General features: G+C 42.1%; 6 protein-coding genes and 1 pseudogene across 10 annotated transcripts in view; 1 reads left to right on the plus strand and 6 right to left on the minus strand.

Moving 5' to 3' along the window:
* Positions 1-2,263, minus strand: part of LOC104818688 (receptor-like protein 12) — a 10,120-nt gene extending 7,857 nt beyond the window's left edge. Inside the window, exon 1 of the mRNA XM_010548381.1 lies at positions 775-2,263. Within this exon, the coding sequence (XP_010546683.1) occupies positions 811-2,238 (1,428 nt within the window). The 5' untranslated portion in view covers positions 2,239-2,263 and the 3' untranslated portion in view covers positions 775-810. The remainder of the gene's footprint in view (positions 1-774) is intronic.
* LOC104820091 (receptor-like protein 12) lies at positions 2,239-4,408 on the minus strand. The gene is made up of 3 exons (XM_019203114.1): positions 4,230-4,408; positions 2,441-3,668; positions 2,239-2,316 (listed from the first exon to the last, which is right to left on the minus strand). The coding sequence occupies exons 1-3, from the start codon at positions 4,406-4,408 to the stop codon at positions 2,239-2,241; spliced, it is 1,485 nt and encodes a 494-aa protein (XP_019058659.1).
* Positions 4,409-5,884: 1,476 nt separating this feature from the next.
* Positions 5,885-10,890, minus strand: LOC104818687 (receptor-like protein 12). Of its 2 annotated transcripts, none has more exons than XM_019203176.1 (2): positions 6,190-10,890; positions 5,885-6,079 (listed from the first exon to the last, which is right to left on the minus strand). In XM_019203176.1, the coding sequence occupies exon 1, from the start codon at positions 9,367-9,369 to the stop codon at positions 6,226-6,228; it is 3,144 nt and encodes a 1,047-aa protein (XP_019058721.1). In that variant the 5' UTR covers positions 9,370-10,890; the 3' UTR covers positions 5,885-6,079; positions 6,190-6,225. The 2 variants fall into 2 exon arrangements, with proteins under 2 accessions (XP_019058721.1, XP_010546682.1); XM_010548380.2 differs by having other exon boundaries at positions 5,885-6,084.
* A 150-nt stretch (positions 10,891-11,040) lies between these two features.
* On the minus strand, positions 11,041-14,526 carry LOC104818686 (receptor-like protein 12). Of its 2 annotated transcripts, XM_010548379.1 has the most exons (2): positions 11,857-14,526; positions 11,623-11,756 (listed from the first exon to the last, which is right to left on the minus strand). In XM_010548379.1, exons 1-2 carry the CDS (start codon positions 14,332-14,334, stop codon positions 11,721-11,723), a joined length of 2,514 nt encoding a protein of 837 aa, XP_010546681.1. In that variant the 5' UTR covers positions 14,335-14,526; the 3' UTR covers positions 11,623-11,720. The 2 variants fall into 2 exon arrangements, with proteins under 2 accessions (XP_010546680.1, XP_010546681.1); XM_010548378.1 differs by having other exon boundaries at positions 11,041-14,526.
* Positions 14,527-14,612: 86 nt separating this feature from the next.
* On the minus strand, positions 14,613-17,284 carry LOC104818685 (annotated as a pseudogene).
* A 463-nt stretch (positions 17,285-17,747) lies between these two features.
* On the minus strand, positions 17,748-20,517 carry LOC104818692 (peroxisomal adenine nucleotide carrier 1-like). Its single transcript, XM_010548383.1, has 5 exons — positions 20,168-20,517; positions 19,056-19,287; positions 18,744-18,890; positions 18,466-18,623; positions 17,748-18,367 (listed from the first exon to the last, which is right to left on the minus strand). Exons 1-5 carry the CDS (start codon positions 20,308-20,310, stop codon positions 18,082-18,084), a joined length of 966 nt encoding a protein of 321 aa, XP_010546685.1. The 5' UTR covers positions 20,311-20,517; the 3' UTR covers positions 17,748-18,081.
* Positions 20,518-21,772: 1,255 nt separating this feature from the next.
* The window catches only part of LOC104818693 (mitochondrial Rho GTPase 1-like), a 5,518-nt gene continuing 639 nt past the window's right edge, over positions 21,773-26,651 (plus strand). Inside the window, exons 1-14 of one of the 3 annotated variants that reach the window (XM_010548385.2) lie at positions 21,773-21,883; positions 22,337-22,563; positions 22,843-22,975; positions 23,185-23,334; positions 23,630-23,806; positions 23,939-24,193; positions 24,441-24,509; positions 24,590-24,645; positions 24,731-24,812; positions 25,089-25,300; positions 25,475-25,544; positions 25,633-25,745; positions 25,870-26,020; positions 26,117-26,303. In XM_010548385.2, the coding sequence (XP_010546687.1) occupies positions 22,343-22,563; positions 22,843-22,975; positions 23,185-23,334; positions 23,630-23,806; positions 23,939-24,193; positions 24,441-24,509; positions 24,590-24,645; positions 24,731-24,812; positions 25,089-25,300; positions 25,475-25,544; positions 25,633-25,745; positions 25,870-26,020; positions 26,117-26,303 (1,876 nt within the window). In that variant the 5' untranslated portion in view covers positions 21,773-21,883; positions 22,337-22,342. Of the gene's footprint in view, positions 21,884-22,336; positions 22,564-22,842; positions 22,976-23,168; positions 23,335-23,629; positions 23,807-23,938; positions 24,194-24,440; positions 24,510-24,589; positions 24,646-24,730; positions 24,813-25,088; positions 25,301-25,474; positions 25,545-25,632; positions 25,746-25,869; positions 26,021-26,116; positions 26,304-26,651 lie in introns of those variants that run through there. The other 2 variants (XM_010548386.1, XM_019203281.1) reach the window with 2 other exon arrangements.

Consider the following 26,651-nt stretch of genomic DNA (forward strand, 5'->3'; position numbering starts at 1 on the left):
ATGAGTATGAAATCTAATTGATTTTTGAGAGATTTGTGAGCCTTGTTGGTGAAGAAATTTGCTACTTCTTCTCCATCTTTTACTGTTCATCTTCTTTCTCGGGTTATTCTGTTTCGGGCAACGTTTGAGGAGCAGATCAATCGTTGCTGGTCTTCTTTGTATCTCTAAACGTATTCTCGGGATTCTCCTTTGCTCGGTGGGGAGGGAATAACGTTTTAGGAAAGTGAAATCACGCCTAGAAGATTATATCCGGGTTCTTACGTTTTTATTTCGATTTCATTGATTTTGTTGTTCTTTCCTGCTGTATCCAGACCCATTTTTTATTAACACAAGGCCAAGACCTTCACGGCCGAGGGCAAGGGCAAGAAGTCGAAAGCTTGATACTGTGTTATCTCTGGAGAAACTTTTGCAGAATTTTTGCTGGGAAAGATTTTGTTGGGAGTTTCAGACAGGAATGATTCGGTTATATATACACCCAGTGAAATGGATCGTTTTATATTTCTGGCATAGAGAAGTGAAATGAGATAATGACAACTATTGCGTTTTGCCAAATTTCTTTATAAAACATTCATTCTTTTGTACAAAGGGACGACGAACGATACCAAATATAATTCATACAATTGTTTTAATTGCAAACATTAAACTCTTAAAACCAACGGAAAACGAAAAAAAGAAAGTTGGACAACAAACGTAAATTAATACAAATCACTAATGAATGTTTCAAACGGATGGACACAGTGAAGATATATAAGGGGTGTCGCGGAAAGACGTTACCTTGGAGAAGAAGGCTTGGCAGTGACATGAAATGGGTTAACGAGTTAGGCCGAAAATCTTCATCAACCATTCGCGCTTATACGAAAACCCGATATGGCCAAGAGCCACTCCGAATAGAAGGCCTGGTGCAAAGCCGAGTGCAACGGCGATCCAACTCAACTTTTCTTCCTCTTTCTCTTCATCATCCTCCGGTTCTGACACGTCGCTTGCTGGTGTCTTGACTTCTCCGCAACTGTGGTCGAGAGGAGGGCCGCATAGTCCGAGATTGTGTTCGAAAGACGAACTGTTTTGGGTACCAAACTGTGTGCCTTTTGGAATCGGACCTGTGAGCTGGTTGTAGGAGAAGTTCATGCGTGCTAGAAACGTGAGGCTCCCGAGTTTTGAAGGTATTCTGCCGGAAAGATTGTTGAGGGACAAGTCCAGCGACTCGAGCTCTGTCATGTTTGCCAGCGATGTCGGGATATGACCCGCAAAAGCATTGCTTGACAAGTTGAACGCGTAAAGTCCTTTCAGCAAACCAATGGATTCAGGGATTTCTCCTCTGAATGCATTTCTTGAAAAATCGATGGCCGTGAAGGTTGTTAGGATCCGTTCGTACTCCAACTCTATCCCTTTATTTGTCAAAACTATGGACTCGGAGTAGTAGTAGCCCGAGTTAAGTACAATACCCATCGAACCCAGAGGAACATCCCTTGACCCCATTGAAGAAATTACGGCCCAACCAGCAAAATAGTCTGATGGTAGAGTTCCATTGAAGTGATTGTTTGAAATATCGATAACTCGCAGCTTCGAAAATCCAAAAGGAAACTCGGGAAGGTATACTTCACCATGAAATTCGTTTGAGCGGAGGGAAAGAACCTGTAGATCTTGCAATGATGCCAACCAAAACGGGAACGTGTCTTTGATTCGGTTGCTTGCCACATTCAAAACCTCCAGACTGCTGCAACTCACCAAAGATTTAGGAAGTTTTCCCTCCAATCGGTTGCCACTAAGATCAATTGATCTTAATTTGTTGGCATCCACAAACATATCTGGAAGAGTTCCGCTGAGTTGGTTATGACGAAGATTCAAAACAGTGAGAGATCCATTGTGATTCCCCAAACACCCTGGAACGGAGCCGTTCAAGTTGTTGTGTGACAAATCGAGTAACTCTAGAGCCATCAGAGCGCATATAGATTGGGGTATCCCTCCGGTGAAATTGTTGTTGGACCCCCCCAAATACTGAATGGAATGGGAAGGAGGGATAAAGAGTGGTCCTTGGAAATCATTGGAACGTAAATCTATTGCGCGGAGAGTTGATTCGAGAAGAATTTGCTGGGATGATGATGCTTGGAAACTGCTGAGAGAGTTGTGAGAGATATTTACTTGCAGTAAGAATGGTAGCCTCCATAACCAGTGCGGCACTTGGCCTTTGATCATGTTGTTGGAAAGGTCCAGTCCTTGCAAACAACACTTGACTCCCATTCATTGGAATAGACATGGACCCCAGCGGAACATCACTTGACCCCGTCGAAGAGATTGCGTCCCAACCAACAAAATAGTCTGGCGACAGAGTTCCATTGAAGTGATTGTTCGAAATGTCGATAACCCGCAGCTTCGGAAATCCAAAAGGAAACTCGGGAAGATAAACCTCACCATGAAATTCGTTGGAACGGAGGGAAAGTACTTGTAGCTCTTTCAAAGAGTTCAACCAGAAGGGGAACGTGTCTTTGATTCGATTGCTTGCCACATTCAAAACCTCCAGACTGCTGCAATTGATCAAAGATTTAGGAAGTTTTCCCTCCAACCGGTTGCCGCTAAGATCAATTGATCTCAATTCGTTGGCATCAACAAAAATGTCTGGAAGAGTTCCGCTGAGTCGGTTGTGACGAAGACTCAAAACAATGAGAGATCCAATGGTATTCCCCAAACACCGTGGAACAGAGCCGTCGAAGTTGTTGTGTGACAAATCGAGGAATTGTAGATATGTCTGGGAACATACAGATTGGGGAATCCCTCCGGAGAAATTGTTGTTGGATCCCCCCAAATACTGAATGGAGTGAGAAGGAGGGATGAAGAGTGGTCCTTGGAAATCATTCCAACTTACATCTATTCTCTGAAGCTGTGATTGGGGAAACATTTGCTGGGATGATGATGCTTGGAAACTGCCGAGAGAGTTGTGAGACATATTCACATGGTATAACCTCGGTAGCCTCCACAACCAGTCGAGCACTTGGCCTTTGATCATATTGCCGGAAAGGTCCAGTACTTGCAAATGTCGTTGGGTTCTTAGGAACAGGGGAAACTCAGTGACGTTGCAGCCCGACATATACAAGGCTTCCAACTGCTGAGAGAAATCAGAAGCGGAAGTAATGTTTGCGGTTGAAACACGGTTGCCAGACAGGTCCAAATTGGACAGCGACTGAAGAGGAGAGAGTAGGCTCAAGTCAATTGCGGTGGTCATCTTCAGATCTGATAAGTGGAGATAGTAAAGGGACTTGAGATGATACAAAGGGCTGACGTCAAGGGCGTCCCCTCCCGTGTTCCACCTTGAAAGGACAAGCACTTGGAGGTTGACTAATTTTGAAATGGACGCCATGGGGATGGGTCCGCTGAAATTGTTATCTCCCATGTATAAATTCTCTAGTCTAGATGTCGGAGGGATGTTCCCGTAATCGGCGAAGTTCCTGAGTTGGTTTCCACTTAGATCAATATAAGTCAATGAAGGGATCTCGAGTAGAGAAGAAGGGAAAGCTCCCACAAAACGATTCCCAGATGCATCGAATTCCTCCAAATCGGAGAGGGAAGTCATGTTTGGTGGGAAAGAGCCTGTCAACTCATTATCCCTGAGATGTATATGAGACAGCTTTGTTAGATTCAATATTCCAAGGGGAAAGCTGCCACTGAGCCTGTTCCTGGAAACATCCAGGTAGGACAGTTGGTTTAGGTCGAAAATGATGGGTTTGTACATTCTGTATCGGCCATCTCCCTCTCTCCACTACATAAACAGAGAAGATAGGTGCCATTATATTGACTTACTTTCCTGGGCAAGACTTTCTGAGAAATGGTTTCACATTCAGTGCAGAAACTTTTATATTTTTTTTTATAATTAAAATTGTTTAGTTTTCAATTATTGAGAAAGGGTGTGATATTTCAGCACTCCACTACAATTATTGAAGAGAATTCAAACAACAAAGGAAGCACATGTCTCTCTAGTGGATGTTAGTGGAAGAAATATTACTTGACTTTGGACAGTCATTGCCGTGGCCAATGGTTTGATCTCTCTCTCTTTTTTTTTTTTGAAGTGAGTGCATACTTTATTACTTGACTTGGCAAAGTCATTGCAAGAAATAATTTCAGAAACAATGCAGAGAAGGTCCCTCTTTGGCTAGTATTGGAGAAGAGTGTAATATTTCACTAATAAAAGGGCATTCAACTATACTTCTTGAAGATGACATTCGTCCAACTTTGCATACCTCCCATCTCCTGGGTTCCTTAACTGAAACTGGAATAGATCAAAATCCGACAGATTCCTAAATCCGAGGCACAACTTACCATCAGCACCTCGACGAGGATTAGAACCTCCGGAGATCTTGCCCTGGGTTGCGGATCGAGGAAATGTCTGGAGATTCGACTCTGTAGACAATGCATCCATCCATTATTTCGTAACATGAGCAAACCACAAAAAGCACACGGATCTAAAAGGCATTTGCAATTGCCAAATTTGTCAATCTTTCTCCCCTATCACTCTCCTTCATTCGCTGTATGGCATTCCCAACCAAAACAGAAAAACAGAACAAGCCAGATGATCTGCTACCTGTTAAACCCTAATTTGTTGACCCAAGAAACCAGATCCAAACTCCACAGCAATTCTTCTCCAAGCCCCTCGGTAACACTTCGTGTTAACTAAATCAACATAAATGACCGAAAATGTCACTACACAGGTTACTCACACATTTCCCCTGCTTCATGTTGCTCACAGATATGCAGGTTACTCGTCTTGCTTCAGGAAGGAAGCCGGGTCCAATGGAAGAGACACGCTGGGTATTGTCCGAGTTCACCCGTTTATCGAACAGTTTTGCATGGTTTAGGTCCTAACTCTACCACAAAAACTAGCTTAAGAGTGGAGGTTTGACCCGTACTTATATATTGGCCCTAAATCCTTCTCTTTTTCCAACATGGGACGCTTATCACACCATCCCTGATGGAAACAATCCGTGGGACATGCACGAGGAGATGATCAAGAACTCTGAGGAATTTTATCAGGCGGTACAATTGCTGATATTCTAACACCTTCGATTTCATTCCAAGGCCAAGCCCGTCACGGCCGAGTGCAAGGGCAAGAAGTCGAAAGCTTGATACTGTGTAGAATCTCTGGAGAAACTTTTGCAGAATTTTTTATCGGAGTTTCAGATAGGAACGATTCGGTTATATATACACTCAGTTCATCATCGTTTTGGTTTGGTAATGTGTTCAGATATGCTTGTGAAAAACCAAACTCACACGATTTCACAAGTCAAAACATCCAAACTGATTCTATTCCTTTGATACAAGCCAAGTACACTTCAAACTTTTCCAAGTATCACTCAACCCTCTTTGTTTTACTCCCCTGAGTAAAAACCTAGTATCACACGGAATTCTATCAGCCCTAAACACATTGTGTGCAGCGCACACCACGTGTTACTCTAGATCACGTCTAGACAGTGATCGGTTCACCTATTGTTTGAAGGCTCCCCCTCAAGTACATCTCGCTCTCTCTCAGAAATCACTCACCTGTGTTTTCCATACATTTTGCACTCACCAATTTCCCACGATCAGCTCTCAGTGGAAGTGATCTCCATCTCCTCTATTGCAGACTTTCTTCAACTTCGTTTCTGGAGGGATTTCTGAAGTATCGTCATCTCTTTTGCCATATACCCCTCTCTCTTTCTTTTCCTCTATTTCTTTAATGTGAAATGACCCATGCTTTCCTTTGTCCCATGCTTTGCCCATGCTTTTGATTTTTTTGTATTATACACATGCTCTCATGTTGTTCCAGCAAAGACAGAGATTAATATGTCTTTTCATATGCTTCAACAGCTTGAATCCAGTGAAATGGATCGTTTTATATTTTTGGCATAGAGAAGTGAAATGAGATAATGAAGACTTGCATTTGGCCAAATTTCTTTACAAAACATTCACTCTTTTGTACAAAGGGACGACGAACTGTACCAAATATAATTCATACAATTATTTTAATTGCAAACATTGAACTCTTAAATCAACGGAAGACGGAAAAAAAAAAAGAAGAAAGTTGGAAAACAGTAACCATACAGCAAATGATGTCCTGTTCTGCAAAAACAACAACGGTAAATAAATTAATACACATCCCTAATGAATGTCTCGAATGGATGGACACAGTGAATATATATAAGTGGTGTCGTGGAAAGACGTTACACTGGGGAAGAAGGCTTGGCAGTGGCATGAAATGGGTTAAAGAGTTAGGCCGCAAATCTTCATCAACCATTCGCGCTTATACGAAAACCCGATATGGCCGAGAGTCACTCCGAATAGAAGGCCTGGTGCAAAGCCGAGTGCAACGGCGATCCAACTCAACTTTTCTTCCTCTTCATCTTCATCATCCTCTGTTTCTGACACGTCGCTTGTTGGTGTCTTGTGTTCTCCACAACTTTGGTCGAGAGGAGGGCCACATAGTCCGAGATTGTGTTCAAAAGACAAACTGTTTTGTGTATCAAACTGCGTGCCTTTTGGAATCGGACCTGTGAGCTTGTTGTAGGAGAAGTTCATGCGCTCCAGAAATGTGAGACTCCCGAGCTCCGGAGGTATTCTGCCAGAAAGATTGTTGAGGGACATGTCTAGTGATTCGAGCTTTGTCAGGTTTGCCAGCGATGTGGGGATATGACCCATGAAGGCATTGCTTGACAAGTTGAGCACGTAAAGCCCTTTCAGTAAACCAATGGACTCGGGGATGTCTCCTCTGAATGCATTTCTTGAAAAATCGATGGTCGTGAAGGTTTTGAGGATCCGCTCGTATGCCAACTCTGTTCCTTTATTCGTCAAAACTATAGAGTCCTGGTAACCACTCCCATTAGTTTCAATATTCATCGACTCGTGAAAGATATCACTTGACCCCATCGAAGAGATTGCGTCCCAACCAACAAAATAATCTGACGGCAGAGTCCCATTGAAGTGATTGTTTGAAATGTCGATAACTCGCAGCTTCGGGAATCCAAAAGGAAACCCGGGAAGATACACCTCACCATGAAATTCATTGGAGTGGAGGGAAAGAACCTGTAGATCTTGCAATGACATCAACCAAAACGGGAACGTGTCTTTGATTTGGTTTCTTGCAACATTCAAAACCTCCAGACTGCTGCAACTCCCCAAAGATTTAGGAAGTTTTCCCTCGAATCGGTTGCCACTAAGATCAAGTGTTCTCAATTCGTTGGCATCCACAAATATGTCTGGAAGAATTCCGCTGAGTTGGTTGTGACGAAGGTCCATAACCACTAGGGAACTATTGAGATTCCCCAAACACAGAGGAATAGAGCCGTCCAAGTTGTTGTGTGACAAATCGAGCAGTTCCAGAGCCGACAAGGCACATATAGATTGGGGAATCCCTCCGGTGAAATTGTTGTTGGATCCCCACAAATAAACAATGTATTGAGAGGGAGGGATAAAGAGTGGTCCTTGGAAACCATTTGAACTTACATCTATTGCGCTAAGAAGAGTTGATTCGGGAAGCATTTGCTGGGATGATGATGCTTGGAAACTGCTGAGAAAGTTGTGAGAGATATTCAGAATATACAAGCTTGGTAGCCTCCATAACCACCCCGGCACTTGTCCTTTGATCATGTTGTTGGAAAGGTCTAGCGATGACAAATGTGGTATGGTTCTTAGGAACAGGGGAAACTCAGTGATGTTGCAGCCCGACATAACCAAAAATTCCAACTGAGAAGCGGAGGTGGTGTTGGTGGTTGAAACATGGTTGCCTGAGATATCCAATCTGGCCAGCCTCTGAAAGGGAGAGAATAGGCTCAGGTCAAGTGCGGTTGTCATCTTCAGATCTGATAAGTAGAGATATCCAAGGGACTTGAGATGATACAAAGGACTGATGTCAAGGGCGTTCTCTCCCGTGTTCCACCGTGAGAGGTCAAGAAGTTGGAGGTTGACTAATTTTGAAATGGATGCCATCGGGATGGGTCCGCTAAAATCGTTATCACCGACGAATAAATCCTGTAGCCCAGTTGTCGGGGGGACATTCCCAAAATCGGCGAAGTTGCTGAGTTTGTTTCCACTCAGATCAATCTCAGTCAACGAAGGGATCACGAGTAGAGAAGAAGGGAAATCTCCGACAAAGGAATTTCCAAATGCATGAAATCGCTCCAAATTGGAGAGGGAAGTCATGTTGGGCGGGAATGATCCTGTCAACTGATTGTGACTGAGATATATACCAGACAACTTTGTTAGATTTGATATTCCAAGGGGAATACTGCCGCTGAGCCTGTTTCTGAAAACATCCAAATAGGACAGTTGGTTTAGGTTGGAAATGGAGGACGGAATCCCACCGGAAAATTCATTCATTGAAAGGCCGAGGGAGGTGAGGTATGACAGGTTTCCGACCCAAGACGGAATTTCACCCGAAAATCCATTCTCTGAAAGGTCGAGGGAGGTGAGGTATGAAAGGCTTCCGATCGAAGACGGAATCCTCCCTGAGAATTTGCAATTGCCAAGAGACAATTCATTCAAACGCTTGAGGTTGCCTATAGAGTTTGGTATACCACCCGAAAAGGAAGTATGAGTGAGATCCAACTTTGCTACAGAGTCGTTAAAATGAAATTCAGGGAGGTGGCCTCTCAGATCCTCATTTTCAGACAAGCTAACAGATCGAATGGAAGACATTCGCATAATGTTGCTTGGAAATTCACCAATCAAACCACATGCTTTAAGAGAAAGAGAAGTAAGGGAGGAAAGGTTCAAGAGGTTCTGGGGAATGGCAGAATAAATATCTAGGTAATTGAGATGTAGATCTCTAAGATCAGTCAAATTCTGGGCAAGTTTAATGAGAAATGATTTCTCAATGGATAGTGAATTATAGGAAGAAAGATCAAGGGATACCAACTTGGTAAGATGTAGAAGCTCGGTCGGAACTTGACCTGAGAAGGATGAACCAGAGAGGTTGAGATGTGTTAACCCCACCAGTTTACCCAACTCAGACGGGATTGAAGAATCGCTGAAATCGTTGAAAGCCAGGTTCAGGGTCCGAAGATGTGGCAGCCTAGTTAAAAGACTGCTATTGGAATGGAAATGGCCATTGAGACAGCTACTGCTAAGGTCGAGCCCTATCACCTCACCGGACTTGGGAGGGCACGTGACACCTTCCCAGGAACAACAGTCCGTGTTGTTGTTGTTCCCCCATGAATTTGTCTTGGGATAACATGCAACATCGTCAAGGTGAGGCTTCTGTATGTGGAAAAGGTGTTTGAACTCCATGAGAGCATCCCTTTGGTCGGGGAGGCAGAAACTATTGGTTGAGGAAGCAAAAGCAGTGAGGAAACTGGAAACGGAGAAGGACAAACAGAGAAGAGTGCTTTGAACAATGATGGAGCCTCCCATCCTCTTTCAAGATTATACAGCTTCTACACGAAGTGATGGGTTTGTACATTCTGTATCGGCCATCTCCCTCTCTCCACTACATAAACAGAGAAGATAGGTGCCATTATATTGACTTACTTTACTGGGCAAGACTTTCTGAGAAATGGTTTCACATTCAGTGCAGAAACTTTTATATTTTTATATAATTAAAATTGTTTAGTTTTCAATTATTGAGAAAGGGTGTGATATTTCAGCACTCCACTACAGTTATTGAAGAGAATTCAAGCAACAAAGGACCACATGTCTCTCTAGTGGATGTTAGTGGTAGAAATATTACTTGACTTTGCAAGAAAATAATCTGACAATCAATGCAGAAAACTCATTCTTTCAAATCTCATATTGCGAAATCTGAATTGGGATTGTGATGAAGTGGCATCAATATGAGGTGCAGACATGTTTGTTTGGTGAAGCATAAGGGATAAAGTTTTCTGCTTTGAAGTGGTTACTTTTGTTCCTAACTGATCAAGAGGACGGGGAGGTCAGATTATGAAGAAAATCAGAATGAGATGATTTTAAGAAGCAAAAGCCAAGTGCTTTCTAGGCGTTGCCTATGTATACAGAGTTTTGTGCTGTATTCTCTGTGTAATCATGCAAAGAAATCCTAAAGGATGAGTGAATTGATCTAGGGTTTTACCCTGTCGAGACGTGGGTTCCTACAATGGGATCCCAACCCGAAAATCCAGTTCAAAGGTTATATGTTTGTTCTGGGTTTGGATCAACAAGATTAAACCAAAAACAAAATGCTTAACTAAAACCCTAATTGAAAAAACCAGCATCTAATTAATCGAATCGAAGTTACAGAGAGGTAGGGTTCTTGAGAGAAACTTATCTGTGGAAGCGCTCGGCATCTATCGGTTCTTTCTTCTTTCTGTGTAGGAGACACTGTAGGTGGAAGCCGTAGCCGTGGTCTGTCTGTGTTGATCCGGTTCGCTTCGATCCAGGTCGAAGACGAAGCTGTGGCAATCCGAAGAGAGTCCCGACGATGTTGTCCATCTTGCTGGCCGGAAAGCGGAACATAGAGGACGAGAGATGGGAGAGCCAGCAATTGGAACGATGTTTTAACGTCGTAGACTTTTCTATGTTGATTGTTGAAGCAGAGCAATGAGCAGACGAAGCAGTTCGTGCATCTGCTGAACTCGACCCTGACAGCGACGGAGAGGACCATCTGCTGCATCCTGGAGAACTACCAGACAGAAGACGGCGTGGAAGTCCCCGAGGTCCTGCAGTCGTTCATGGGCGGAAAGACGTTTTTGCCCTTCAAGGCCAAGCCCGTCACGGCCGAGGGCAAGGGCAAGAAGTCGAAAGCTTGATACTGTGTAGAATCTCTGGAGGAACTTTTGCAGAATTTTTGCTCGGAGTTTCAGACAGGAACGATTCGGTTATATATATATATATACGCTCAGTTCATCATCATTTTGGTTTGGTAATGTGTTCTGAGATACTTGAATCCAGTGAAATGTCTCGTTTTATGTTTTTGGCATAGAGAAGTGAAATGAGATAATGATGACTATTGCGTTTTGTCAAATTTCTTTACAAAACATTCTTTCTTTTGTACAATGGGACGGCGGACGGTACCAAATATAATTCATACAATTATTTTAATTGCAAACATTGAACTCTTAAATCAACGGAAGACGGAAAAAAAAAAGAAAGTTGGAACAACAGTAACCATACAGCAAATGATGTCCTGTTCTGCAAAAACAACAACGGTAAATAAATTAATACACATCGCTAATGAATGTTTCAAACGGATGAACACAGTGAATATATACAAGGGGTGTCGTGGAAAGACGTTGCCCTGGGGAAGAAGGCTTGGCAGTGGCATGAAATGGGTTAACGACTTAGGCCGCAAATCTTCATCAACCATTCGCGCTTATACGAAAACCCGATATGGCCGAGAGTCACTCCGAATAGAAGGCCTGGTGCCAAGCCGAGTGCAACGGCGATCCAACTCATCTTTTCTTCCCCTTCATCTTCATCCTCTGCTACGGACGGATCGCGTGTTGGTGTCTTGACTTCTCCACAACCTTGGTCGAGGGGAGGGCCACACAGTCCGAGATTGTGCTCGAAAGACGAACTACTTTGGGTACTAAACTGCGTGCCTTTTGGAATCGGACCTGTGAGCTGGTTGTAGGAGAAGTTCATGCGCCCTAGAAACGTGAGGTTCCCGAGTTGTGAAGGTATTCTGCCAGAAAGATTGTTGAGGGACAAGTCTAGTGACTCGAGATTTGTGAGGTTTGCCAGCGATGTCGGGATATGCCCCGCGAAAGCATTGCTTGACAAGTTGAGCACGTAAAGCCCTTTCAGTAAACCTATGGACTCGGGGATGTCTCCTCTGAATGCATTCCCTGAAAAATCGATGGTCGTGAAGGTTGTGAGGATCCGTTCGTACACCAACTCTGTTCCTTTATTCGTCAAAACTATAGAGTCGGAATAGGAACTTAATACATGATCAAAAACCATCGACTCCAGAGGGATATCACTTGACCCCATCGAAGAGATTGCGGCCAAACCAACAAAATAGTCTGACGGTAGAGTTCCGCTGAGGTGATTGTTTGAAATGTCGATAACTCGCAGCTTCGGAAACCCAAACGAAATGCCGGGAAGATACACCTCACCATGAAACTCGTTGGAGCGGAGGGCAAGAACTTGTAGATCTTGCAATGACGCCAACCAAAATGGGAACGTGTCTTTGATTCGGTTGCTTCCCAGGTTCAAAACCTCAAGAGCACTGCAGTTGATCAAAGATTTAGGAAGCTTCCCCTCCAATCGGTTATGACTAAGATCAAGTGTTCTCAATTGGTTGGCATCCACAAATATGTCTGGAAGACTTCCGCTTAGTTGGTTATGACGAAGGTTCACAACCACTGGGGAACTCTTGAGATTTCCAAAACAATGAGGAACAGAGCCGTCGAAGTTGTTGTGAGATAAATCGAGTACTTTCAGAAATCTCAAGGCACATATAGATTGGGGAATCTCTCCTGTGAAATTGTTGTTGGATCCCGACAAGTAGGCAATGTATTGAGAAGGGATGAAGAGTGGCCCTTGGAAATCATTTGAACTTAGATCTATTGTGTCAAACTTTGCTTCGGGAAAAAATTGCTGGGATGATGATCCTTGGAAACTGCTGAGAGAGTTGTGAGAGATGTTGATGAAGGTTAAGCCTGGTAGCCTCCATAACCAGTCGGGCACTTGGCCTTTGATCTTGTTGTTGGAAAGCTGTAAAGCCAACAAGTCTCGTTGGGTTCTTAGGAACACGGGGAACTCAGTGATGTTGCAGCGCGACATGTACAGGTAGAGCAGTTGCGGCGGGAAATCAGAGCCCAGAGTCGTGTTAGCGGTTGAAACATGGTTGCCAGAAAGAACCAATCCGAACAGCGACTGAAGAGGAGCGAACAGGCTCAAGTCAAGTGCGGTGGTGGTGTTCAGATCTGATAAGGCGAGTTCACCGAGGGACTCGAGATGATATAGAGGGCTGACGTCAAGGGCAGTCCCTCGCGTGTTCCACCCTGAGAGGTCAAGACGTTGGAGGTTGACTAATTTTGCAATAGACGCCATGGGGATGGGTCCGCCGAAATTGTTGTCCCCGATGCCTAAAACCTGCAACTCAGATGTGGCTGATATATTCCCAAATTCGTTGAGTTGGTTTCCGGTCAGATCAATCTCAGCCAACGAAGGGATCTCCAGTAGAGAAGAAGGGAAATCTCCGACAAAGGAATTCCTAAATGCATAAAACTGCTTCAAATTGGAGAGAACACTCATGTTCGGTGGGAATGAGCCCGTGAACTCGTTGCCACCGATATCTATAAGAGACAGCTTTGTTAGGTTCAAAATTCCAAGGGGAAAGCTGCCGCTGAGCTTGTTTCTATGAACCGCCAATGTCGTCAATCGGACTAGGTTGGAAATGGAGGTCGGAATCTCACCGGTAAATTCATTCTCTCGAAGGTCGAGGGTGGTGAGATACGAGAGGTTTCCGATGGAAGACGGGATCCTCCCCGAGAATTTGCAACTGCCAAGTGACAAAGCTCTCAGATGCCTGAGGTTGCCTATAGATTTTGATAACCCACCCGAAAAGGAAGTATGAGAGAGATCCAACGTTACGAGAGAGTCGTTACCGTAAAAATCAGGGAGGTGGCCTCGCAGATCCTCATTATCAGACAAAACAACGGATCGAACGGAAGGCATTCGCAGAATATCGCCAGGAAATTCACCAATCAGACCGCAATGGTCAAGAGAGAGAGAAGTGAGGGAGGAAAGGTTCAAGAGGTTCTGGGGAATGGCAGCAGAAATGTTTAGGTAACTGAGATGGAGATCTCCAAGGTGAGTCAAATTCTGGGCAAGTTTACTAAGAAAGGATTTCTCAGGGGAAAGTGAATTATAAGAAAGATCGAGGGATACCAACTTGGGAAGCTGCAGAAGTTCGGTGGGAATTCGGCCGGACAAGTATGAAAAAGAGAGGTTGAGATGTGTTAACCCCACCAGTTTGCCCAACTCAGACGGGATTGGAGAAGAGCTGAAATGGTTGAAAGCCAGATTCAGAGTCCGAAGACGTGGCAGCCCAACTAAAAGACTGCCGTTGGAATGGAAGCGGCCATGGAGACAGCTGAGGCTAAGGTCGAGCCCTATCACCTCGCCGGACTTGGGATGGCACGTGACACCTTCCCAGGAACAACAGTCCGTGTCGCTGCTGTGGTTCCCCCATGAATTTGTTTTTGGATAGCATGTCACATCCCTCTCAAGATTGTACGGGGCCAATAAAAATCGAGGCTGCTTCTGTATGCGGAAAAGGTGTTTGAACTCCAAGAGAGCATCCCTTTGGTCGGGGAGGCACAGACCAGTGGTCGGGGAAGCAAAAGCAATGAGGAAACTGGAAACGGAGAAGAACAAACAGAGAAGGGTGGTTTGAACAACGATGGAGCCTCTCATCCTCTTTAGAGATTGTTATAGTGATGGCATTCTGTGTCCCTCTCTCCATATATAAGCGGAGGATAGGTGACTTATATTGACTTACTTTACTGGGCAAGACTTTCTGGGAATTGGTTTCACAATCAGTGCGGAAAGATCACCCATTTGACTTGTCATATATCGTGGGCGACGGCTTCCCTTGGTTTGTTTGCCTTTTATAGAGGCATTGTCCTGTTTTTTTTTTTAGAAAACAAAATAAAGTTTTAGTTTTAAAAGTCATTTATACCCTTTTCTTCAAGTCTTCAGTTTTTTAAGTGAGATTTTATTTCAGTAATACGAGGGCACCCACTCAACCACAACTGTTGAACAAACAAAGGAGCACACATATCTCTCTCTCTCTATTGGAACGGGACAAATATTACTTGACTTTGCAAGAAAATAATTGTCAACAGTCTCATCATGCCGCGGGAAATGGTTTTCCACAAAGCTTTGAATTTTTCACACACAGGATTTGTTTATAAGCTATCCTGTCTTGTTCGTCACTGGCCACGCGCACTATGGAAAAGGTAGGTATGGTTATTCCAACGGAAATCATACCAGAGATTTTGAACTCCTGCCACAAAAACACACATCACCCTTTAGTTGCGATGCTGAAACCGGTGATCCATGTGAAATAAATTACATGCTACCAGCTACCAACACATTTTTATATTTGAACTCAAATATGTAATCTTGATACGTAAATCATTCTACTTTTGGATATTTTCTCTGTATTCCGCTGTTTCTACAAAATGAAATGTCACCCGTCTTCGGGTATTATAATCCATGATCCAACTGAATAGAATTATAAGAATCTTTATATGGAAATCATTAGTTCTTTTCCCCAAAACCAAATGTAAGGGAACAGTGCAGCACTCTTTTCCATTTAGAACTAAGGTTACTGACGGTACACAAAAAAAATAATAATGGGAACAAATTTGGATCTACAAATTCAGAAAACGTACCTTTTGTAAAATGATGACATTCACACTCAGTATTCATACAGTGACGGTGAAGAGGTAGAGCTTCAACACTACTGCAAGAGCGACCTGCAGCAGAAAGATGCTGGCTACGATCAAGAACCATCTCTCTCCCGCCGAGTTGATGTGCGCTTTCAGATTCAACGCCACAAATGTCGCTGACATGAATCCCGCTACACCCGCAATCACCCATCTGAAGACCTCCAATGGCACGATTGAGAGACACTGCAGGGTCAGAGAAAGCTTTCATTTTCATAGTCTCAGGTTCCTCATTCAATGTGGCAATGGAATTGTACTTCTTAAGAAATAAAAGGGAATTTACCAATGCAGGAATAAAAACGAACAGGGAATATCCATAGAGACAGAACAGCTGGACAAGGCCCGAGGGTGCAGAAAAGTACTTGAGAACAACATATAATGCTAGAGGAACAATAGTGACATAGCCATAGAACACTCCTGCAGACCAAGTCACCAGATTGATGTCATAGTTCCATTCTTGTTTCTTCCACTTGTGTGCTATGTATGTGACAAATGTCCCGATGGAAGCCGCTACGAATATCAACGTAGTGCAGATCCAGAACGGACCATACCTGCAAAATCAAGTCGAGAAAGTCGGGGAAATTTAAAACCAACTGCTTTTTATCGGTCTGCTTATTTCCGATTTGCAAAAACTAGAAGAGACGGCCTTACACTTAGAGGTCAGGGTTGTTGGCTGTCTTTTCTGTGAATGTTCCTCTGAATGGAAATAGCGCTTCTCTCAGTCTGTCTACTACGTCCGAGGTGTCAACATCAAAGTATGGCTTGTAAGCTCCAATGGTGAACTTATGTAGCCAACCCCCAGAGTGGGGTTCATCTGTGCCATTCACAGGCCTTGAAAATGTATCTGCATCAGTCGATGTTCTTAACTTAACTAAGCCATAAGATAGACAGAACTAGAAAGACCAACAGCTCGCCACTTAACATAAAACAATAGATATATATGTTTCCAGTTGCCTCAACTTTCGCGGCTATGACATACTACTGGGTTCCTTAATTGAAACTGGAATAGAACAAAATTCAACAGATTCCTAAATCTAAGGCACAACTTACCATCAGCATCTCGAGGAGGATTAGAACCTACGGAGATCTTGCCCTGAGTTGCAGATGGAGGAAATGTCTGAAGATTCGACTCTGTAAACAATGCATCCATCCATTATTTCGTAACATGAGCAAAACCATGGCAAACCACAAAAGCACACGGATCTTAAAGGCATTTGCAATTGCCAAATTTGTCAATCTTTCTCCCCTATCACTCTCATCTTCATTTGCTGTATGGCATTCCCAACGAAAACAGAAAAACAGAACAAGCCAGATGGCACATTCGAGCCACGGATCTGCTACCTGCTAAACCCTAATCTGCTGACCCAAGAAACCAGATCCAAACTCCACAGCAATTCTTCTCCAAGCCCCTCGGTAACACTTCGTGTTAACTAAATCAACATAAATGACCGGGGAAACAAAGAATCTAAATCCAAATCTCAGCTCCACTCCCATTCCATTCTACACAACTGGAAATGTCACAACACAAGACGACATTGTTTACCTGTGAATTTGACGGAGACGTGACCTGGATCTGGAACAGCCTACGACAAACGAACAGAAAAAAACAAACAAACCGGATATGATCAGACGAGACAACAAAAGAGATTAGACAATAGAATGCCACGAATCAGTGCACCGACATATACATACACATGCAAAACGAGAGAGGATTCGAATTCGAGATCGAAGCGGAGAACAAAAAAAACGAAGAACTTACAGGTACGGATCCAGAGACTTTCTGATTATCGATGCTCGTGTAGTTCCCTCCGGACATCATCTTGCTCTCTTCTTCACCTTCTCAGTTTCCACGTTTGTCTCGCGGTCTGTCTCTCTGTCGCCGAGACGCGAAAATGGCCGTTGCAATCTAGACGACGTCGGTCTAATGGGCTTTGACGGGAAACCGAAGAACCTCCTTTTCGTTTGGAAGCTTCGTTCCCACGTCAGCTGACACGTCCGCTTCTAACATCAATCTATTTATTTACCAACACACCAAAAATAATTTTAAAATTATCTTATCACGAGTACCTACAAAGGCGTAATACTTTACTAATTTCTAAAATTGGGGCCTCCCATCCAATAAGTGTTTTTAATTAATATAATATTTTTAAAAATAAATATGACATTGATATAATATTTATTTGTAATTTTCTGATTACATAAAATATATATTTTTTTCTTAAAGTAAAATTCTGTGGTCCAAAAAGGAATATTTATCCAAATCTCATGAGGTCTCAACGATCACAGCACAGTGTTAATGCCATGCAGAATGCTTTCGGCTTTGTGGAATCACTTCGTTTAGATTCTGCACAAAGGATAGCTCACTTTTATTAAACCTGAAGCTAAAGACCCTTTCATTCGACATCATAACCTTAGTTATAAATAAATACATGCCTATATAACAAAATGCAAGGATCTATACTCCCAGAATCTCAATCCGGGTAATACAAATTTAATGGTGATCTGCACCCAACCGGCATTCAGAATCTTGTTCTCGAAAGAAGAAACAGGATGAAAATTGTTTCGAATTCCTGTCTTACCGTAAAATTTCCAATAGAGACTGGTGAGCTGAGACTTTAACTCCAATTCACGAGCAGAGAGACAGTACGCTGATGCCACCCTGCCTGAACCACCGGCCTTGCTCGGTTTGGACAAGCGGATTTTGCAAGAATCACGCAATTTTCGATCTACCCTTTGTGACAAACAGCGTTCTTCGGAGAGCTAGAATCAGGATCCAAGTGCTGGCAGTGATTTTCTCCTTGATCATCAGTAGCAGCGCAGAGCTTAGAACCGTCTTCAGAATCTGAGCCTGCAAGCCCTTGAAGAACCCTAAGACCCCTTCTTTCCTCCATATGGCATACACAACTCCAAGGATTGTTCTCCTGTTCCTTCTCCTGGCTTTCTTCTTAGCTACATTTTCATTTGAGTCATCGGCGGCTTGGATCATCACCTTGCACCTGTAGAGCCAGAGGTGTTTAGTTTAGATTTCTGCCCCACGAAGTCTGAAAAAGACCTCGGCCATTCTTGTGGATTCTGGTAACGTTGGCTTTAATACCTTATAGCTGGATATGTGATGACGGTGGCAATGCTTTTGGAGACTGCCCCTAACAAGAATGCCATGAAAGCAGAGAGGACTTCTGGGGAAGAACCAGTCTTGGCTTTTGCCTTTGCTTGTTGAAGGGAGCGTTGTTTCAGCTGATCAAACACTGTATACTACAAGAGTGGTTTATTGTTCAGCCAGTCAAGTTATTCTAGAAAACAGATAGAGAATACAAATGCAAATTTCAAATGAGCTAATCAAGCCCATCTCATTGTTTATTACAAGAATAGTACCTGAATTGCAGGATTCGAGGTCAATAAGAGAGAAATCCCTAGGCCATCAAATGCATCTCCCCAAGTCCCCTCAGTCAGGGTCTTCCAAAGCCCTTTAGATTTTCCAAACTCGCTTGTTTGCATCCTTGAAGAAGCTGTATCTAGAGGCTAAACAAACATGACTCAAGGTTATTACTTATACAAACATAGCTACATTAGTCGATAGAACATAACAGAGAAAACAAGTTTCTGCCCTTGCCATTCCAACACAAAACTGAAAACTCGTTGTAGCAAAAAGACTCGATAACAGAACATGGGTTGCAGAGGAAGAACCTGGGTGATGATGGAAGTACAAGCCCCTGCAGCGGCAGCGATAAGCAAGTTTGCCTTAGTCCCTATTGATTTCGAACCAGTCCTTTCAGTGTATAACCTCTTGAAATAGCTATAGCCGTAGAAATAGATGAACTGCGAAACGAAGGACTGCAAATTCTTAGTCCCAAGGCCTTGGTACAGCGAGAGAACCTGTCGTGTAGAAATTGCTTCCCACAAGACATCTGAGAGGTATCTGACATGTAATGTAACAACACAAAATGAGAAAACAAGGGGATCACATGTCTGGTCTTAGAGCAAAAAATCCAAGTTCAAAGTTTCTTCAGACTTGAAACCGCTAAGAAGAGTTTCACAATCCGAAAACTATCATTAATGTGAATGTATGCATATAAAAGTTTACACATGGATTACAATCAAGAATCAAGATTTGCTCATAACTTATAGATTCCGATAAAGCTATCTATAGACCATAACTAAATCTGATAGAAGAGCGTATATACGTATATATATGCATGAGAAACATTAATCTCAAACTTTGGATAATGCAGACTTCAGATACACAACGTACTAAGTTCATGAGCAGAGATGACAAAAAGTCACAGCTTCTACGTTTTTTTTTTATGAAAAGCTTTTAGATTGTTGTCCATCAAAAACCGATCAATATAAACACAAGATAATATCGAGCTCATTCAAAAATCTCCGCCAAAGGATTGATAAATCTCAGAAAGTTATCTATTTCTAACTGCAGGTTTCTTTATCAACCCAGACGAAGAATCATTGAGAAACCCAATCCGAATGATCCTACCGTTAAAAAGGTAAAAAATTACAATTTTTTGTTTGATCAATCGCTTACAGAACACGATAAAAAGATAACATTCGAAAAACGATCACTGCTTTCAGCAGATACCCAGCTCCTCCGGCAGGCGAAACACCAGAATTCTTTCATTGTCTCAGAGAAAATCGTCGAGACAGAACATAAACACAATTCCAATTCCACAATTGTCATCATCGTCACGTCACAATCAAAGTGAAAGAGAACACGAAACATGCCCAGACCAAACGATGACAAAAAGCGGACCAAAACATAGAATCAAGCGGAGAAAAAGAGGAAAAACCTGTATCTCTGCTGACCACGAGCTCGAATTTCGGCTTGGTACTTGGATTTACACGTATCGAGAGGGTATAAGATAGTTGTGCTCAGAAGCGATCCTATGGCTCCAGATGTCGCCTCCGACAATGATTCAAGATCAACACCCATATCTCTCCGATCGACGCAGAGAGAGAGAGAGAGAGAGAGAGAGAGAGAGAGAGAGAGTTTTCACGAAAGAGGCAACGGAGACGGTATGGGAAGAGCCGATCAAACGCTGGTTCGTCTTGGGATTTTAAACAGCCCGGACGAAGTTAGGAGATATTAACGCCGTTAACGTTCGCCGTTAGATTTGCATGTGGGCATTTCAATCCAGGTTGGAGAGACATATACCCAAACATGAAATAAAAATAAGAAACATAGAAAAGGCATTCCGATATATGTTGCAAGAAAAGAAAAACATCTTTAATTTTTTAATATATAATGAAAAAATCTTGACTTTGTCGACGACATTTTTTTGGCACATGCGCTTTTCAAGTACAATCTTTTATGATACAATTATAGATAAATAGTTTTAAAAAGTCTGATTTATATTAATTAGAAATTCGAATTAGTTTATAAATTTCTTCAATTAATTTATGTAAATTATCATCAGTTCAAAATTGATTTTCAATAATTCGACAAATCCACAAAACTCAGAAAATATCAACTTTAAAATAGAAAATAAAACTCCGATGATATGTAGAGCAAGCAATAATCAAACTCCGTTAGAATGAAATCTCGGCGTCTCGGTTTAAACGGCAACGCAACGGCATTTCCAAGCGGATATTACGTGTCGGGATTCGATTTTTCTTTGAGTCAGCTTCCACGTGGCTTCACAACAGTCCACCAAAACGGCGTCGGAGACCTGAATAACAGATTAATGTCGGCCCATTGGACTTTTGTTATTGGGCCAATTTTACAGCCCATTTTGACGGCCACCATAGGAGCTTATAGTTATAGATGATTTCTTATTTTATTAAAGATGTAATAATTTCATGTTTTGAAATTTATTGGACTCCGATAATCTATTTTTGTTATAAAGATATCTCATGTGAGGATTTCACTGTTAACTCTTGTAATAATATGATGTGAAAAACATTGCATGCATATTCGAGTAGTCAACAAAATCAGTATCATCGTGTTGATATTCTGTCATAATTTCATAAATAATTATGAAACAAAGTTTAACATATTTTTTTAGGGATTTTATTAGTATTTTGATGCTTTCCACCATCTTAAACTGAAGGCCTTTCTATTGCAACTCAATATAGTTTTGTTATTTTAATAAAAAAAAGTACATATATTATATATATATTGATACAATTAGACCTTTTTTTTTTTCCAATTCTGATGATTAATACATGATTCAATTTAATTATAGGTAGGATCCAGAAAAGGTTAAAAAACCAGGACAATCCAAACGGTACATCCAACTCAATCTCAGCCGTCAGATTTCCATCTGCGCGCAAATCTCACCGTTCAACAATATCGTCAAGAAGGTAACAAGGGCTCTATTCACGGAAATGCCACTGGAATAAATAAGTGGAAAATACATCCAGATAACCAAGAAAAAACACAGAGGAGCTTCTTACCTTTTCTCCGCCTCCGCAGCCTCCACAGACGCCCCCATATATCCCCAGATCCTAGGGTTTTTGTAGGGTTTTCATCTCCATAGATCCTTCATTTTCAAGCTCCTTTTTAGGTTACGGTCTTTCCCGTTTCTCGGTTTATCTTTGATCTTTGTCTGAATCAAGGTTTATTTCCTCGTCGCTGTTTAACTGTTTCAGTAGTTGTCTGTGATTCTTGAAAGAATCCATATTCGCCGAAAAGCTTTCTGATTTGATTTTCTAGTGCTTGTGTTTCTGGGTTCTTTATCCTGATTTTCAAGATGCAGTATCCATCTCATGTTCATCATTCTTGTTATCATATATAGGTCTTTAGCTAACTGTATTGAATCTTGATTTTGACCCTCTAGAATTCGGGGGCTTTTGACTCTGTTATTTTCACTTTGGATTCACTGTCCTTTGGCATGCGAATGTTCATCCTCTAACAGAGTAGAGTATCAGCAAATTCACTTAACTAAAAATGGATTGGATGGCATTCTGGGTATCATATCATGTTCGTTTGTTTCTGAAAATGTTCGGTGTATTTGTAGTTCCCAATGGCGAAATCCTCTGCTGGAGGAAGTGGTATCCCTGGCTCGCCCACTGCTGTACGGATTGTTGTGGCTGGTGAAAAGGGTACTGGAAAATCTAGCTTGATTGTCGCCGCAGCCACTGATACATTTCCCCCCAACGTCCCTCCTGTTCTGCCCGATACCAGGTTGCCGCCTGAGTTTTTTGCTGAGCGCATTCCAATCACCATTGTTGACACTTCCTCGAGGTATATCTACCGGTTTGGTTAACTATTGACTCGATTTATGCCTTTATGCGGATGGAGTGTTTTGGAGGTCAACATCTTTGTTAAGCTGATGATGTTGCTATGGTATTTAGAGGTTAACTATCATGCGTTAGACTTTCATTTGTGTTGTGGGCACTCTAGAGAAACTATGAAGTTTACCGGGAATAGAATTTGTTGAAACTATCTGTAACAATTACAAGTCAATATGTTCAAAACTTTCACTCTCTGCTGATTATATGTTTGGTATTTAATCAATATCAGACCTGAAGATAGAGGCAAGCTTGCAGAGGAACTGAAGCTGGCTGATGCGGTTGTTTTGACATATGCTTGCGATCGACCTGAGACTCTTGATCGGTTGAGTGAATACTGGCTTCCGGAGCTTCGGCAATTAGAGGTTCATTTTCTTTGGCCCAGTTAATTAACTTCAAACTATGCATGTACAACCATTTGTCACTGTAATTGCGTAAATTGCGCTTTCCTTACTTTCTTGCAGACATGCATGCGGTCGACATATGCATGTACAACCATTTCTCAATGTAATTGCATAAATTGAGCTTTCCTTGCTTTCTTGCTGACATTGGTTTTAGTTCTGTTGTTGAATAGGTGAAAGTTCCTATCATAGTAGCTGGGTGTAAGCTTGACATGAGAGATGACAACAATCAGGTTAGCCTCGAACAGGTGATGTCACCGATAATGCAACAGTTCCGGGAGATTGAGACATGCATCGAGTGTTCTGCACAGAAGCTAATCCAGGTTCCATCTCTTCTAGTTATTCCTTAGATTGATTGTGGTTGTCTTAGCTAAACATTGATAATTTACTAGTATACTACCATTTTTTTTATCTAGATATTTATCTTTTTAGGCAGTTAAAGGAGGTTTAATATGTAAACGTTTCGCATAAATTAAATCTTTGTGATAACTAGAGTGGACTTTCAACAGAAATAGATGAAACTTAGCTACTTGATCCGACGCCTACATTTGAGGATTAAATACTGAAATTCAGTTCTACACTATCATCCTAATTATAAAAAGGACAAATTGTCTGTAGGCCCATGAAGTTTTCTTCTACGCACAGAAAGCTGTTCTTCACCCCACAGGACCTCTGTTTGATCAAGAAACACAGTCTCTGAAACCCCGGTGTGTCAGAGCGTTGAAGCGTATATTTATTCTCTGCGACCATGACAGAGATGGTGCTCTCAGCGATGCTGAATTGAACGACTTTCAGGTTTCTCTTTTTTCCCCCTTTCCCGTGTTTAATGTCTTTTGCTGCTTCTTTGTGAACTGGCTCAGGCTTATTCTCATGTCTTCGAAGAAGCTACTTTGTTAAGTGCCTAAAACTAAAAGTTTTTTAAAACAGGTCAAATGCTTCAATGCACCGCTGCAGCCTTCTGAAATTGAAGGTGTTAAGAGGGTTGTGCAAGACAAATTGCCAGAAGGAGTCAACGACAGAGGACTGACATTGACCGGTTTTTTGTTTCTACACGCACTTTTTATTGAGAAAGGGCGGCTTGAGACAACCTGGACTGTTCTTAGGAAGTTTGGGTATAATAATGACATAAGACTTGCTGATGAATTGATTCCGTATTCAGCATTCAAGCGTGCATCTGATCAGGTAACTTGCATAAATAGAATTCATTCTGGGAAGAGTTGTATGCTGAATTTCAATCTAGATCTTTTCAGAAACAAGAATATTTTGAACCCTAACTGCTGGAAAACACTGAGCTATATGGAAAATGGATATGCAAAGCATTAAATTCTGATTTTTCCTCGTATATTCGGTAGTCCTATTAATTTACGTTCCTTGGAATTCTGCACTAAATGGATTTTATTCATTGCTCATTTGGTTTGTCGTTGTGTAGAGTGTTGAGCTGACAAATGTAGCTATTGAATTCCTGAGGGGAATCTATGACTTGTTTGACGGTGATGGTGTAAGTCATCCTTGTCTGTACATCTTAGGCTTAATGTTGCAGGTTTCGATAGTTCTGACCTTCGGACTTGTTTTCTCCAGGACAAAAACCTGAGACCTCAAGAGATTGAGGATCTATTTTCGACTGCGCCTGAGAGGTATTTTCCAGAAATAGAACATATCATCGCGATTTATTTTCTTCATCATTGCATTTTAGTGTTATAATATAATTTTAAATTGCAGTCCTTGGAAGGAGGCTCCTTATGTTGATGCGGCGGAGAAAACTGCCCTTGGAGGATTATCTGTTGATGCTTTCCTGTCACTGGTATTCATTACTCTCTCTTTCACACGTGCACAGATTGGAGGAGACATCTCCCATGCATGCAAATGCATATCCTCACCATTCTTGCCCTATTTTTTTCTCTTGACCAACGTACCAAGATAGTGTGAATTTCTTTATCTTATGCACAGAGTGTTTTGTAACTTCGAATCTAGTTTATTTTCTTTTAATCTCAATGGTAGATAGTTTCGGGTTTGATAGTGAGTGGATTTCTTGTACGAGATAATGTTTTAAACTTTCGAAATTGGTAAATCTTTGCAGTGGTCACTGATGACACTTTTAGATCCAGCAAGGAGTGTGGAGTATTTGATTTACATTGGCTTCCCGGCCGATCCATCGTCTGCCATCCGTGTTACGAGGAGAAGACGCTTAGACCGTAAGAAGCAACAGTCGGAAAGAAAAGTTTTCCAGTGCTTCGTTTTTGGACCCGAGAATGCTGGGAAATCTGCGTTACTGAACTGTTTTCTTGGAAGGTCTGTCATTTAAATTTACAACAGGGATCCTTTGCTTGCACAAACATATACGGAAGAAAATGTTGCTCTATGTGTATTTCTTCACATGGAGGCTTTGGGGCTGCATACGCGTCAGAATCCCAAGGTTTCTATTAGATATTTTCTTCTGATCTCCTCTCTTTCTCCATTATCTAGGTCGTATTCTGACAATCATGGATCGGGTACCAATGACCGTTATGCAGTGAATGTGGTTGATGAATCTGGGGTAAGTAGGAATGAATAAACCATATATATATTATATATCTTTATATAATAATCTCTGCTATATATATATATCCCCGATATGAGCACAGGGTGGAAAGAAAACTCTCGTGCTGAAGGAAATACCGGAAGAAGGGGTTAAAGGACTGCTTGCATCCAAAGAATCATTGGCTGTGTGTGATATAGCTGTCTTTGTGTATGACAGGTATTTTCCTCGTTACTGAAATGTTGATAGATAGCTTCTAGCCAGTGATATTTCCTCCCTTTTGGACCATAAACAATATAGACAAGGCTTTTAAATTCATGATTTGCTTTTTTCCTTTTTCCAGTTCAGATGAGTTGTCATATAAGAGAGCGACTGAATTGCTTGTGGAAGTAGCAACACATGGGGAGGACACCGGCTTTGAGGTTCCTTGCCTCATGGTTGCTGCAAAGGACGATCTTGATTCATTCCCCATGGCCGTACAAGAATCCACCAGGGTACATACGTTACTCTTCATATTCTCCATTGAAGAAACCATACGCAACTCTGAAAACCTCTTTTTAAACCTTTCATTTATGTGTTTGAATTTACAGGTTACACAGGATATGGGAATCGAGGCTCCGATCCCGATCAGCTCGAAGCTAGGTGATTTTAGTAACTTGTTCCGCAAGATATTGATGGCAGCAGAGCATCCGCATTTGAGTATCCCGGAGACTGAAGCTAGGAAGAGCCGCAAACATTACAGCAGGCTAATCAACCGCTCTCTCATGGTCGTTTCGGGTGCGTTCTCTTCCCTTCTCGTTTTCCTGCATCTCAACTAGGGGTGTAAAGCAAGCCGGCTCGGCCCGAAACCTCATGATCTAATAAACTTTTTTTAGACTCAATGAGTTAGAAAATACTTGCCCCTTGCTCAACCCGCCTGGATCGCGAACATAATGGGACGGCTCACGAGCCATATAAAAAAAATGTTAGTAACATTTTTTTGGTGGCACGTGAGCCAGCTTGTGGCTTGCCAAGCTGGCTTGGTCGAGCACACGTGGGTCGTGATGAGTTGCTGGCTCACGAACCCGTTTTTAAACGAGACAGAAAAACCCTGACTCGTCTATCCACGCTTATTTCACACTCTTT

Source organism: Tarenaya hassleriana, unplaced genomic scaffold (assembly GCF_000463585.1).
Source record: "Tarenaya hassleriana unplaced genomic scaffold, ASM46358v1 Cleome3, whole genome shotgun sequence".
NCBI lineage: Eukaryota > Viridiplantae > Streptophyta > Magnoliopsida > Brassicales > Cleomaceae > Tarenaya > Tarenaya hassleriana.